General features: G+C 39.5%; 1 protein-coding gene across 1 annotated transcript in view; it reads left to right on the top strand.

Moving 5' to 3' along the window:
- The window catches only part of Ryr2 (ryanodine receptor 2), a 401,257-nt gene that overhangs the window by 148,343 nt on the left and 237,785 nt on the right, over positions 1–15,129 (top strand). Inside the window, exons 21-24 of the mRNA XM_035441718.1 lie at positions 4,302–4,494; positions 6,156–6,372; positions 7,646–7,750; positions 13,236–13,339. Of these exons, the coding sequence (XP_035297609.1) occupies positions 4,302–4,494; positions 6,156–6,372; positions 7,646–7,750; positions 13,236–13,339 (619 nt within the window). The remainder of the gene's footprint in view (positions 1–4,301; positions 4,495–6,155; positions 6,373–7,645; positions 7,751–13,235; positions 13,340–15,129) is intronic.

Below are 15,129 nucleotides of genomic sequence, written 5' to 3'. Positions count from 1 at the left end.
AATATAGTGTTATTTTTGCATAATATTATTGTTTTCAGGTGCTGGGGTTCACTTGAAGCTGCATTTATATGACAGTTCTAGGGTGACCTTGGCATGTCTTACACTTAGTGTGTAGAAGACACAGAAAGTTACCTTTAGTCATAAAAGCTGGACTTTGTCTTTTGGTTGTGAGTGATGTTCATTTATTAGTTTAGAGACCTAATAAATTCTGGGGGAAAAGGCTTAAAATTGAAGTGAATTAAGTCCAAGAGTTGATGGTAAAGAGATTAATGAACTCAAAACACTCTGTAGAGTTACATCTACATAACAATGGTTATTGGACCTCCTTTATCCAGTACCAGTAGTTCAGATATCATGAGGGAACCATGTTTTGGATAGCTCATCTAGCTCTTGAAGTTTGTGGCCAGGAGCTTTAGAATAGCTTATATTGTCTCTCTCCAAGTGCATGAGCAAGTCAGATCAGAGCCATAATGCCTTCCTTTTTCCCATGTTAATTTTCTTTTGCCCCAAGGATAGGAAAAGAGTGTGTAGTTGGGCTAAATTCTGTTTTATGGTATATTTGATCTAAAATGCCCTGAACTCCATTACCCTCACTTCTGAGAATTGATTCATGGGAAATGGGTCCTCCATTGGATGAATGAGCCATGTTAGAGTGTTTTCCTTGTGTGTACTGGTTGGGGGAAAGTTTTCCTCAGATAAAAAAGCCTAGAGTTGCTTTATTGGGCACTTCACTACTTCTGATCTTACATTACCTTGCAGCTTTCCATTTTGACACATTAGAAGAGCTTCATGCTGCTGCAACTAAAACCTATGCTTTGTGCCTTTATGTGAAAGTGCTAAAGAGAAAAGTAAGGGCAGATATAAGTGTGTATGGATGTGCTATAGGTAAGATGGCAGGTCACAGAATTCCTGGAGAAAATTATTCTGAAACTCTGTTGTCAAGAGAATTTACTTTTCAACTTTAAAGTCTTTTTTGTAGTGTAGAGTAGGTGTGTGTGTGTGTGTGTGTGTGTGTGTGTGTGTGTGTGTGTGTGTGGTGTGTGTAAAATGTCAGAGGACCACCTCTGATATCAGTCTGTGCCTTCCAGCCAATTTAAGACAAGATTTCATTACCACTGTGTACAATCCACAGTGGAATGACAGACATGAATGCTACTGTATGCCTGTCTTTTGTATGGGTTCTGCTGGTCTGAACTTTTGTCCTCATGAGTGTTCCACAAGCCTTTCTCAATACTGAGCCATTTCCCTAGCCTCTTGTTCATCAAGTGCCAAGAAACTACAAGTCATATTATGGCTATAGATAAAAGCTGTGTTTATTCTATTTAGGGGCTTATGGAATGCTTTACTACTCTGGGGTTCAGTCAGCAAAGACCAGTGTAAAGTGGGTAAAATTTGTCTAAATTCTACATCACATTCTAACCAAGACAACTTCCCTTGGGTTGCTCTTCCATTTTTCTTCTTATTTGTTGTTGTAGGATTAAAAGCATCAAACTGGCAGTTTCTAGGAGAGAACACATGTTTTACCACTGACCACTGTGTAATTAGAGACCAGTATTCCTTGGAACAGGAATTTGGCTCTAACTTAACTTTTGAGTGATATCTTCATTTATTCTCTCGCAGTCAACTATGTACACCATCGTTATCCAGGCATCCCAGATGAGGACAAGAATGTGAAACTCTGGGACATTTTAGAGAATTGAAATAAAAAAAAAACCCAAAACAATGGAGGAGGGCTGTGGAGCAGCATAGGAAAGATCTGTGTGGATTTATCACCTAGGGTTGTGAGTCTACCTGCTGCTCCTCCCTGTGGGCTGAAGCAGAAAAGCAGTGGAATGGCCACTCAAGGAGCAGCCCTCTACTTGGAAATGTAATCATGAAGCATCCATACTATGTGTGCCATTCAGAGCATAGCCTCGAGTTTCACTCACTCTCTGTCTTAGCTGTGTACTACAGACTTAAAGAGAAGAGGACATGGGCAACCCTTAGGTGTTCATTAGCTTCATCACAGACATGTCAATAAAGCTGAACCGTATATTAGATTGTAGTTAATGTGTAATGTTAATGCTTAGCATCATGGCTAAAATAAAGACATTCTTATTAAATGTGGGTCTTGACACTAGTAAGGAAATCAGCATTTTTCCCCAGGAGCTGCTTTGACATGTGTGTTTTTACTTCTTCTTCTTTTTTTTTTTTTTAAGCTGCTTTTACAATATTTAGAGAGTTCTAGAAAATGGACCTAATAATGATTCTGATGCTGAAAGAGTTGCATATTGATAAAAATCAAAACAGTGTCAACATTTTAGAAAGTAGAGACTACCACTAGTGGTTGTTTTTTTGTCTTTTGGTTTTTCTTTTTGTTTTTGTGTTTTTTTTTTTTTCAAGACAGGGTTTCTCTGTGTAGCTTTATAGACCAGAAATCGCTCTATAGACCAGGCTACAACTGGTGTTTTAAACGTGTTCTTGCTTAGAACTCTTGGTATAGTAGACATAAAAAGAGAGAGAGAGAGAGAGAGAGAGAGAGAGAGAGAGAGAGAGAGAGAGAGAGAGAGAGAGTGTTTATGAAAATCATGGGGGATGGAAAGAGGGCTCAGTTGGTAAAAGGAGCTTGTGGCTATCCTGAAGAGCCCAGTTTGATCCCCAGGACACACATGATAGATGGAGAGCATGGACAATTTGTCCTCTAATCTCCATAAGCATGTCATGGGCTCACATATGTGCCTGACAAGGCTACACACCCTAATTCTTTTTAAATATGCCAGTTACTGTTGACTCAGCACTTAAATATATTAGCCTATGGGGACCATTCTTATTCAAACCATCACAGCACCCATAAACAAACACATGATAAATAAATGAAAAATTGTAATAAAAATTTATAGCAATGCATGAGTTATGGAGTCCTTGCTCAAATTGTATATATGTTAGTGTCTGACAGCCTATGTTCTGAAGTGACCCATACCTCCCTGTTGTTTCTAGTATGGTGTGCGTAGTAGATGCCCCTTGGGACTAATTAGCTGAGGACTTATGATGTCATCAAGAGCGGGCTGATACCGTTGGTTGTGTAAAGAAAAGTGTGACATTAATCAAATAGCTTCATGTCTTGATTCTTTGATTGTATACCACTGTACCTAAGAAGCCAACCAAGACCATGTGTAAAATAAACTTCATTATAAAACAAAAGCAAATTGGTTTTTAATTGTCTCACAATAAACAATATGCTGCAAGAATAGAGACACAGAGACAGTTCCTGCTTCTACTATCCTGACTTTATTTTATATTTATGAAATAAAGAGGGTGTGTAAGAGAAAGGGCACCAACCATCTACTTTGCCCGAGACTGCTGCTTTTAAGTAATTAATTACTTTTATCAGCACACTAATTCTAGAAGGTGGTACTAATTAGTGTTCTACTTATAAGAAATCAATGCCAGGCATGGTGGCACACACGTTTAATCCCAGCACTTGGGAAGCAGAGGCAGGTGGATCTCTGAGTTCAAGGCCAGCTTGGTCTACCGAGGAAGTTCCAGGGCAGCCAAAGCAAAACACAACCCCAAACAATAACACATGCAAAAAACAGAAAGAGAGAGAGAAATCCATGTTTAGAGGGTAAGTCATTTGCTAAGAGATGTGCAAGTCAAGTAGTAGATGTCAGGGATCCTAGATATCCTCTGACATCATTATATTTTCTCTGAGCTCATTTCTGCATCTGATAACATATGCATACATGCAGAAATTTCTAGACATTACAAGGGCCCCCTTTTCCAGCCAAGTTCTGTAGCTCCTGGAAAATAAAAAATGTTTGCTTTCTTTTCTAATGAAAATTTTAGCACATCATATTTATTTTGGGGACTCACAGTCCATATATTAGTCGTATATCATTACTGTGACAAGACACCCTTCAAACCCAGTATCGATGAGGAAGCATTCATTTTGGATTACAGTTCCAGGTGATACAGCCCATCATGGTGGGGAAAGCATGATGGCAGGAGCAGGAAGCAGCTGGTGATACTATGTACACAGCAAGGAAGCAAAGAGTACCATTGCTGGTCTCAGGTCTCTTTCTACCTTTTATGGAGTCTAAGATTGCAGCCCAGGAAATAATTTTGCCTACCTTTAAGATGGTGCTTCCCACCTCATCCTAGTCTAGGCAATCCCAGAGGCTTATGAGGTCTTGCCCAGTTGACCATGGACATCAACCTACACAGTTCATTCTTCCTTCATGTTTTGGTCCATCACTCTTGCTATGGCTTAGAGGATGAGTCTCTGTGTTAAACCTCACCTTACTTACTGTTTCCCCCAACAGGTTGTATAGCTCGAACTGTGAGCTCACCCAACCAGCACCTGTTGAGAACTGACGATGTCATCAGTTGCTGTTTAGATCTAAGTGCCCCGAGCATTTCATTTCGCATTAATGGACAACCTGTTCAAGGAATGTTTGAGAACTTCAATATCGATGGCTTGTTCTTTCCAGTTGTTAGTTTCTCTGCAGGAATAAAGTTAGTATCTCTCTGTTGCTTGGTTTGTTTCTATTCTCACTTCTCATATTTCCACAGAGGACTCTCCCCTGATTCACTAACCTTAGAACTTCACTCTGAGGTATCCATTTCCAGATGTGTTATTTGAAGAAAGAGGTGGGGTCTACCCAAGAGCCCTACCACTTGTTTGTTGCCCTGTGAAACTCTTTGGGGGCTCTCCTTTCAGTGTCCTGAAGTTTCACACCCATTTCTCGGGTTCACTGTGTTGTTTTGTAAAGGGGAATAGATGAAATTCTACAACGAATATTTTAATCCATAATGGCCTGCTATAGTAATTGTCCACACTGTCACCTATTAGTATATTTGTGTGTCTACTTAATGGGGGAAACTCTCTTATTCCTACCAACTGTCTTTTTGTTCTGGTTATTCTTTTAGTTATAATGTTTTCCCAGGAATAATTTCCAGTTATAAAGCACCATACTGAAGAAAAATCATCCTGAATCATTAGTCATCCATGCAGATATGACCATTTCTGTTGTATTTATACAAATTGTGCTTCTTTCCCTAAGGTTGTGGATTTTAAAAATGCTTTTCATTATTTCATTTTGCTTCCCCCCTTTGGACATGGAAATGAAACAAATTAGAAAATAAATCATAAGGAGTTAATAAATGTTAATTGATTTTTATAAGCTAGACACCTGTATCATTACTGTCATATAACTGTTTCAAAGATCCTTCAATAAAGGTCACATATTTAATTGATTGTAATGTGCACAAAAATCTTAGTTGAGTTCTTTGCTGTTGTTGAAATTGTCAAAGTATTGGAACTATGGTCACCGGCTTCCTTTAGCAAGCAGAGGTGACACCTAGGGCTTATTTAAGGAATTTATCTAGGTAATTAGATTTAGGACAGTAACTGATTTTTTTCCTGGTAACTCATCCAGAGCCTGTAGTTAGGTCCCATCTTCACTGTGTCTGATTGGTACTTGGGTGCCTTGGGACATTGAGCTGCTGAAAGTATGTTCTTCAATCATGGAAATATGATAATGCACCTTTCAACATGAAACTGTTCTTTCTGGTTCATCAAGTGCTAGGATGTCACTGATCTGTGAACTTACTTGAGCTGAGTTTTCTTCTTTGGCCATTATGATGCTCTTGCATTTAGCCTCTTGGGGGTGAGGCTCTTTTATTCCTAGGTGATAAGACTGTAATTATATTGTATTGGCTACTTTTCTGTTGCTGTTAAAATACCATGTCCAAAAGCAATGAAGAGTTTATTTTGGTTTAGAGCTTCAAAGGGTTAGAATTCATAATGGCAGGGAAGACATGGCATAGCAACTGGAGCAGAATTCAGGATGGTCACATTTCCATCTGTACAAATAGCAACAAGTAGGGTTAGCTTGTAAGTCCTAAAAGCCCCCCTCCAGCGATACATTTCCTTCATCAAGTTTGCACCTCTTAAGGGTTCCATAACCTCCCCAAACAACACCACCTGCTGGGGAACATGCACTGAGCTATGAGGGACATTTCTCATTTAAACCACCATAGATACTTAGCAAAGAAGGGAAATGTGGCTGTGACAAAGTTAGCTTTGTATGAATAAATTTCCCTACTATTTTCTCAATTAGAAAACTCTCTTATATATCAAAGATATAATTGACTCAAGCTTCCTTCCTTTATAGGGTTCGCTTTTTGCTTGGGGGGAGACATGGAGAATTCAAGTTCCTTCCTCCACCTGGCTATGCTGCTTGCTATGAAGCTGTTTTGCCAAAAGAGAAATTGAAAGTAGAACACAGTCGAGAATATAAGCAAGAGAGAACATACACACGAGACTTGCTGGGGCCCACAGTGTCCCTGACCCAAGCTGCCTTCACACCCGTTCCTGTGGACACCAGCCAGGTACAGATAGAAAACACTGATGGCCATCAATGTACAGTGGTTCTTAAGCTTGGATTGCAGCCCACAACAGTGCACTTTTCAGCCATTCAACTAATGGATCTCATAAAATAACACTCCCTTCTTTTTGTTCTGCATTCATCTCTTTTCTATTTTATGTTTTGGCTTTTCATAGAGAATTCTCTCCACATGCCGTGCTTCTTTCATAATGCTCCACTGTTTCACAATGTGAGTTTTTTTTTTTTTTTGTCTCATGGATGTAATAGGATCCTGAGGTTGAGAGAGAATTAAATACTGCTCTATTTGAAACTATGTGATAACTCATTCAGCTTGTTTATTAGTTCGGAAGAAGGATTTCTAAAGTCTAAAGTTGACTTAATGCCATATTCCAGAAACTTCAGTTTTTATCAGCCATTTAGTCATTATATTCTCATCTGGTAAACCACCTTGTGGACTTTACCAAGTGGTCCCTAAACACTTTCACCTTCTAATAGGAAAGTGTAAAGAGAACTGCGCTGCTCCTTGAAGCATAAGTTGGGGAAACACTGAAATGGACACTACAGAGTTTATGGTAAACCAGTCACTTTGTCAGATGCCCAGGATCATGGAACCTGGGAAATACCTGCAGCCTCCTGAATTGCCCTGCACTAGGCCTGTGGATGGGTGGTCTTGAGAGTGTGGGTGATTCCTCTTTCTGACTGATGTGCACTTGGTATTGGTCCATATCTACCTAGCACCTCTCACTTGCCTCCACCAGTGCTCTTGGAAATCTTTCTGGAATAAGCACCTTAACACCAGTGAGAATGGAAGAGAGGAGATATTATCAGTAGACAGAGCCAGGACAGCCACTGAAAGGCTTTGAGGCTGTGTCTAGCTGTATTCTCATTTTATACACTAAAATCACAAGGCGCAAGATTTTACAAAAGCATATGTGCCAATCAGCAGGTTGTTAAGAGCAACGACCCATGATTTCAGCTATTTCTCAAGGTTGTTCTGTTCCAGTTTCAAGTAAAGGCATGCTTAGCAAAAAGACAGTACTAGCAGTGCTTCAGACAAACCACTAAATAAACCAGTGAAACAGCATCTAATAATTGGTCTTTTCTAATTTATTATACTGTACTGTTCTCTTTGTCCATTCACTTACTTGCAGCCTTACACACACACACACACACACACACACACACACACACACACACCAACATTTATCTAGAAAATACCATGAAATAGTACCTCCAGCATTTGTTTCTGATGGGCATTTTCTCTCTCTACTTTCCAGATTGTGCTGCCTCCTCACCTGGAAAGGATAAGAGAAAAACTGGCAGAGAATATCCATGAGCTCTGGGTTATGAATAAAATTGAGCTTGGCTGGCAGTATGGTCCGGTATATGATTTTGAAATTTATTCTCAGATTCTGTTCATAAATCATTTGGAAAGATAACATTTTCTCATTCAACCTGCTGTGGTGTGACATGAATCAATAGTATTGATTTTTTGAGGCATCTTAGTTCTGTGCGTCTTTTTAAAAGCCAAGGGGGATGGCAATAGTGGCAGACTTCTTGATTTGAAAGTTACTAGTGTATGAACTAAAAGTTGTACTTTAAAAATCAAATATAGACAATGAGCCTTTATTTCCAAGCTGGAAACTAGCAAAAACAAAAGTTGAAATTGGAATGAAGATAAATAAGTCAATTTTCTTTATCTCTGATAGTCTCCTCCCATCCCAGACATATAGAAGCAGAAACCCATGAGTAGAAGTTCACAGTTGGCCCCATGATTTGAAGACAGTGTGGCCAATAATAGTTTTATATGTTTCCAAATATTTGTTTCCTGAGGATTTCACTTTATAGACAGGAAAACTTTTCTTAAAATAAGCATATAATTCTTTATGACATCCCAGTTTGTGATAAACATGTTTTAACAGGATCTTGGTAATTCTTGGTGCTTTTAGAATTTTACTATGATAAATATTCCAAAGGCTGACATGCTTTCTCATGATTGACTCAGTGTGGAAATTAGTACGTTCATCCATGACACATCAATGTATCACACTGAACTTTGAATGGAGTACATGATTAGTGTTGGGAGTCATGCTAACTGTTCATGTATGTTTAGTATTTTTGTCCTTCAATGTGAACAATTAAGAGAGAGCTAGCCAGTAAGAAACATAAGCCATTGGCCAAACAGTTTATAATTAGTATAAGTCTTTGTGTGTTTATTTGGGACTAAACAGCTGTGGGACCAGGTGGAACAAGAAACTCTGTCTACAAACTCTTATGTGAAGACTATCAACTTGGACTATTGTTACAGAGCACTGGATTCTGGTCATTATTTCAGGTTCTTGATGGGAACCAAACAGAAAATTTCTATAGCATTGTCTTGGCAGAAGTTACATAGTTATGAGGAATAGTTCTTTAACTGAAGACAACATTTTCTGCCTTCTAGTTTTTTAAAAATGTTTGAGATTATAATATAGTTACACCATTTCCCCCCTCCCTTTCCTCTCTCCAAACCCTACCTTATGTCTTTCCTTGTTCTCTTGAATTTGCAGCCATTTTCCCATTAATTGTTACGTGTGTGTGTGTGTGCGCGCGCGCGCGCGCGCGCACGCGCATGTGTGTGTGTTCCTAAATATAACCTTGCAGTCTGCATAATGTTACTTGTCTGTATGTTTTCAAGGCTAACCATTTGGTGTTGGGTAATTGATTGGTGTTCTTCCTTGGGGAAGACTGTTTCTCCTGATCTCAGTATTCCTTAGCTGCCTGTAGTTCTTTGTGTAGGGTTGAGCCCTTGTGGACTTTTTCCATCCACTTTGGCATGTCTACTGGTGTTTTCCTTGCTTGACTCATGCTTAGGCAATCATATTTGGTAGACTTTATGGGTATAGCTTTTGACATTACTAGGGGACACTATTTCACACCAAACCCCTGATCTTCTGGCTCTCATAATCTTTCTGTCCTTATTCTGCAATGTTCCATGAGCCTTAGGTAAAGAGTGTTGTATAGATGTATCCATTGGGACCAAGCTCCACAACTCTGCATTTTGTTTGGTTATGGTATTCTGTAGTGGTCTCCATTTGTTGCAAAAAATAGCATCCTTAATGAAGGGTGAAAACTACACTTATTTGTGGGCATAAGGAGAAATCTTTAGGTTGCTGTTAGATATTATGCTTATTTAGTAAAGTAGTGATTGTAGGTTCTCCTTCAATATCTATGACTTTACTAGCTCTGAGTAGTTAGCTAGGTTTCTAGTACCAGGCATGCTTTTGATCTTGTTGGAAAGATCTTAAGTCTAACCAGAGAGCTCTTGGTTACTACACAATATCTTTGTGCCCCTACTGTACCCTTAGTATTATCTTACCATGCTGGTTGTTGATTTGGTTCATAGGCATCATAACTGGGTAGGATTGCTGGTGGCCTCCCTACTTTGGAAGTTTTCATGGTGCATTCTGGTGCCATGAAACCTAGTCACCAGGGAGGAGGCTTTCAGGTCAGTTCCAGCTCAAGGGATCTCTGGGCCCTGTTTCTTATGTCATCATATCTTCAGCAATAGACTCACTTTCCAACTCTGCAGGTCAACCAAGGACAACGTCAATAGGCTGAATGTTTGAGGAGAGTCTTAGATAGTGCTGCAACATGCCAGGCTAACTCAGTTGGTAGAGTATGAGTCTCTTAGATGTTTTTCACTGTATAACTTCTGGAACTCAGCCCCAAATAAATAGTCACTCCTCCACTAATTGATGTTCATACATCGCTCAAACTGGAAAATACTGAATACCTTCCTTTGGGTGTCATTCTTTGGCTTTTTTGTTCTTTGATTTTTTTAAATTTTTTTGTGAGATGCTAGGAATTCACTGTGTGGCCTAAGCTGGCACTGAACTCCACGACCATCTTCCTGCTTCAACCTTCCATCTGCTGGACTTACAGATGTGAGTCTCCCAGCTTGTTTGTCTTCACTGACACTTAAGATCCAAGGGAGTAGATAAGTGTGAAATAAAAGATGAATCACTGGCTAAATTCACCAGGGAGAGAGGTTATCAACATGTCAGCTGTCAGAGGAATCAAGGATAAAATTCACCAAAAGTTTCAGTGTGAGACAAGGTTGGCTATAGGCCTGGAAGATTAAAAAAGAGTTTGTGAAAAAGATAAAACCAATTCCCATGTAGCAGCAGCCATTTACTGGGCTTGTGATTAGGCAAGATGATTTGTTACAAGGTCATAAGATGACCTCAGAGGAGATACATTTTCCAGCAAGTCTCAGGTGTGTGTGTGTGTGTAAACAACAGTGAAATAATTCCCATTACTTATATATACTTCTATTTAATATCACATAGGCTCTTCCTGCTATACACAAAGCCCTTGGAGTTTCCAGGTGCTAAAAGAAACAGAGTGTTCCCCCACTAAGATGCATCCCCCAGTCCTCTTTTCATTTTCTGCATTGAGACTGAATCTCAGTAAGTTGACCAAGCTGGCCTTGAATTCGCTCTGTAGCCCAGGCAGACCTTAAACTTGAAAATTCCCTGACTTAAGTTATTGAGTAGCTGAGATGACAGACCTGAATCACTAGGTCTGACTCTGGCTTTTAGGGACTTTGTGTTTAGTTAAATGATAGACATACACACAACCTCAGAGTGAAAAAGTAAATGTAGTGATCTCTTCATGGAAATCAAGGAAAGTTTCCAGGTAAACACAGAGATTAGAGGCATAAAGGATAATTTTATAAGCAGGGTTGTAGTATAGGTAGAGATTCAGCCTGTGTCAAAGGAGGTAGAAGAAGAAATGGGACATTTTTAGTGATCTGTCAGTGGTACAGTGTGGTTATGGGGTAGAGATCCAAGGTGCCATGGTACAGAGGAAGAGAGATGAGTCTGGCCATGAGGGCATGTGAGCTTTGGTTCCAGTGTGAGTATATTCTATAGGGATAAAGTGGTGAGAGGTGACATGCTTTTGTCCCTGCACTGGGGCCCAGAGAACTCTGGTAGTATGAAAGGCATAAGACTAATGTGGCAGGTACAGAGAAAGTTAAATAAATAGGTGTTGGAGGACAGATGTTTTTCTGATATCCTGGTGCCTATAAATGGGTATGGTGAGACATTGAGGGGTGTTTCCAAGTCAGGTGTAGGATATGGTAAGAGAGGGAAGGGATGAGACAGGGTTCTGATTCATTCTGTTCACCTTAGAAAAATGGCTGTGCTGGCTCTTCTCTGGAACAGGGTAGAAAATTAGATGGAGATTATATAAACAGGGGATTGTGTCCAGAAACATTCATTCTTGCTTTCATTTAGAATTTAGGACTAAAAAAATAGATTCTTTAGTTAAATTTTGCAATTCTGCTTCATTTGTAATTCCTATTCATTCTAATGACCTAGAGAGAGAGGAATAAAGTCATGATTTCTCATTTGGATATAAAGAAAAAAATTGCCTATGTTTGCACACTTTTTCAGTGGCATATATAGAACCTTGTAATTATTCCCTTGGTGTAATTAGTTCCTTCACAGCTGATGGCTGTCATCAAGGTGCCACCAGGGCAGGAATGCCCTTGTAATTTAGGTCTTTACAAAGATTACAAAATTTAATTACTAAACCAAGAGTAGAGAACATCTTCATTAATTCCTTCCTATAATCTTGAATGTAGTGTGACCACTAATGTGCTTGGCTCTTGACTCTTATCACTGGATTCTACATTCATGGATTCAATTGCACCTAGGTAAAAGAAAATTCAGAAAACAATTTCCATCAGTGTTGATCATTTTTCTTGTCGTTATTCCTAAGCAAGATTGTATGACAACTATTAACACAACACTTTCATTTCTTCCGGTGTTGGAAGTCATTTAGAGAAGACTTAAAACATGTGTGCATGGAGGTGAGGGGTATTTCCTAGGTTCTGTGTACAGGCATTATCATCTCAGAGAATGGGCTGGAGCATCCATGGATGGTTTTGCATCTGGGGTTATAGCAAGATTGTTAGGAGAACACCAGAGAACACCAAGGAACACTGGCAAAGATTACTGTGAAGAAAACCTCAACTGTGCTAATCAATCTGTTCATGTCATGGGTTCATTTGTGATCTCAGAAGGTGATTATGAAGGCTGAGATGAGCAACCAAAACTACCTTGGAGTTCATGTGTGTCAGTCATGTTGTTTATTCATGTCCCTGAGCAGATTAATTCTAGATGGACAAAGTAGCACAAAGTAAAGCTAAAGTCATTGCCATATCTTTTTGAAGAGTTCATTCATATGTTAATAATATGTGTCAGTGGCTTGGATATTATCCAAAGGCTAGAATCCCTGTTTCTTTGGTCCTACTTCTAGTGAAAGAAGATAGAAAATAAATAAAAATCTAGTGTTCTGGGCATAGTGTTGCAGGCATGCAATCCCAGCATGCAGGAGACTAAGCCAGGAAGATCCAGAGTTTGAGACCTGCCTGGGCTACCTAGTAAGTAAAAGGCCAGTCTGAGCTACCGAGTAAATCCCTCCCAGCCAATGATCTAATCTATTACCAAATAGCATTATGTACAATTAAAAGAAATAGACAGTATGGTCAGTGGGCAAATTACTACATTAGGAAGGCAGATGGGGTAAATATCATGGAAGCAAGGAGATTTGAGCAGATTCTGGAAGTAACCCAGTGAAAATGCTCATAGACCTTAGAGGCAGCATGGCAGAAGCATGTGGGAGTTGAGAACTAAGCTATGTCAACAAGAAGAGAGAGTAGGGAGAACAGATCATACCAGCCTTTGCAACAGATATTTGAAGATTCCAGAAGCTTCCCCGGGGCAGCTGTCAGGGAGTTCCACCTCCCCAGTTATCCCCTCACAACTGTGTTTTACATTGGAGGTTCCTCTATGCTGATTTCTCATCCTGTTTCAGGTTAGAGATGACAACAAGAGACAGCACCCATGTCTGGTGGAGTTCTGCAAACTACCAGAACAGGAACGCAACTACAATTTGCAGATGTCGCTTGAAACTCTCAAGTGAGTGCCTTTATATTTTATAAAGTCCAGGTAGCCAGGTATTGACATTGTGCGCTTTAATTATGCTGGGAAGTTCTTTCCACTAATAGAAAGTTCAATGAAGTGTGGGTTAATTGGATCAATATTTGTTGGAATTTGACTTTGAGTTGGTTTTGTTTCTTTGCTGGTACATGGCTTGGAGTTGTTTGTTGGGTTAACCTTTCTTATTATTTATTCTATCTATACACATCCATCTGTCTATCAATCTATCATTTACCATATATATATGTATATATATACATATACATGTATATATATATATATATATATATATATATATATATAAAATCTGTCTATCTTCAAATTCATGTTTCTTTTATCAAAAGGGGCATTTATAATGTTCCTAAGAGGACAAGTCTCAGTAGGGTACAGGAATTCTCTTCCTCTGTGGGAGGGGGATTACAGGTAGAGGCTCTATCCATAGTCTTCCTCAGAGGGTCAGGTACTGTGCTAGTCGAATATGGCATCCTGTCTAGGTCTGCAACCTGAGCTGGAGGCTGGAGAATTCCTTGTGACTGTGAGCCTAACTCCCAAACCCCTTGGGCTTCTTCCCTAGGTCCACAGCTTCAACAGCTAGGAGCTGTGGAAGTCCAAATAGGCCTATGGGTCTTAGCCTGAGTTAGATCTTGTCCCACCCAAGCTCCACAGTGTCTACTGAATCCTCTGTGAAATGTGATGGTCCCTTCTTGTTTTATATATTCTTGGGGTACATCAGTATTTCCTAAAGGGAAGCCCGTGATTGCTTAAGCAAATTAAAAAATACTAGAATTCTGGAATGTAACAGCACTGCTTGGAGTGTGAAACAGGGACTGGGCTAGTCACAACCTGTCACTGGTCTATGCTGATTTTAGATATGAGAATTACGTTCTTAGAAATAGTCATGCTAACTTAAAGGAGAAATGTCCATAGATTTAATAAATTAAAATATAGGCTCTTATATATCTTGGTTTAAATGTTTTAATTTTATAACAGTTTTATAATGCTTTACCAGAGTATCAAACTGTTGACTAGAAATGAAGAGAAAGCTAGCTCTTCACTACTGTTATCTTGAAGAACACTGATTTAATATATTTAGAGTAGTTATTACAAAAGTTAGCCAGATTTTCATTTTGATGATGGGCTTTGTATGTAACTGAGACTTTTGATCTCTAAACGAAGGTGGACTCATATTTTGTTGTTCCTAAACTTTCAGGGAGTGCATGTGTGTGTGCATGAGAGAGAGAGAGAAAGAGAGAGAGAGGGGAAAGAGGGAGAGAGGGAGAGAGAGAGAGAGAGAGAGAGAGAGAGAGAGAGAGAGAGAGAGAGAGAATATGTACCGGTAGAGGCCAGAAGAGGTGTCAGGTCCCTTGGAGCTGGGGTCACAGGTAGTAGTGAGATACCTGACATGGTCCTGGAAACTGAATTTGGCTCCTCTGGAAGAGTGGCAAGTGTTCTTAACTGCTGAGTCACATCCCCAGCCTCTATAACCCCTGCCTACCACTATATCTATCCTTAGTGTCTTATAGAAATGGTTTCGATCAAATTAGTCCCTTATCTTAATATGTTTCTGCATCTGTCCCTTTTCTTTGTTTCTTGTTTGTTAAAAGCAATGAGTAATTCATACTGAAGCCACTTTGCCAGAGACTCAGAATGTAAAACCCAAATGATGTTTGAGATGCTAGGCTTTGGGCTCAGAGGCATCTCACATATGGCAGATGAAGTTTAATGTCATAGAAATAAACACACTAGGAGTGAGCTTAGGGTCAGCTGGT

The sequence above is a fragment of the Cricetulus griseus genome, chromosome 3 (assembly GCF_003668045.3).
Source record: "Cricetulus griseus strain 17A/GY chromosome 3, alternate assembly CriGri-PICRH-1.0, whole genome shotgun sequence".
NCBI classification, from domain to species: domain Eukaryota; kingdom Metazoa; phylum Chordata; class Mammalia; order Rodentia; family Cricetidae; genus Cricetulus; species Cricetulus griseus.
This window is presented reverse-complemented; position numbering and strand designations above follow the sequence as displayed.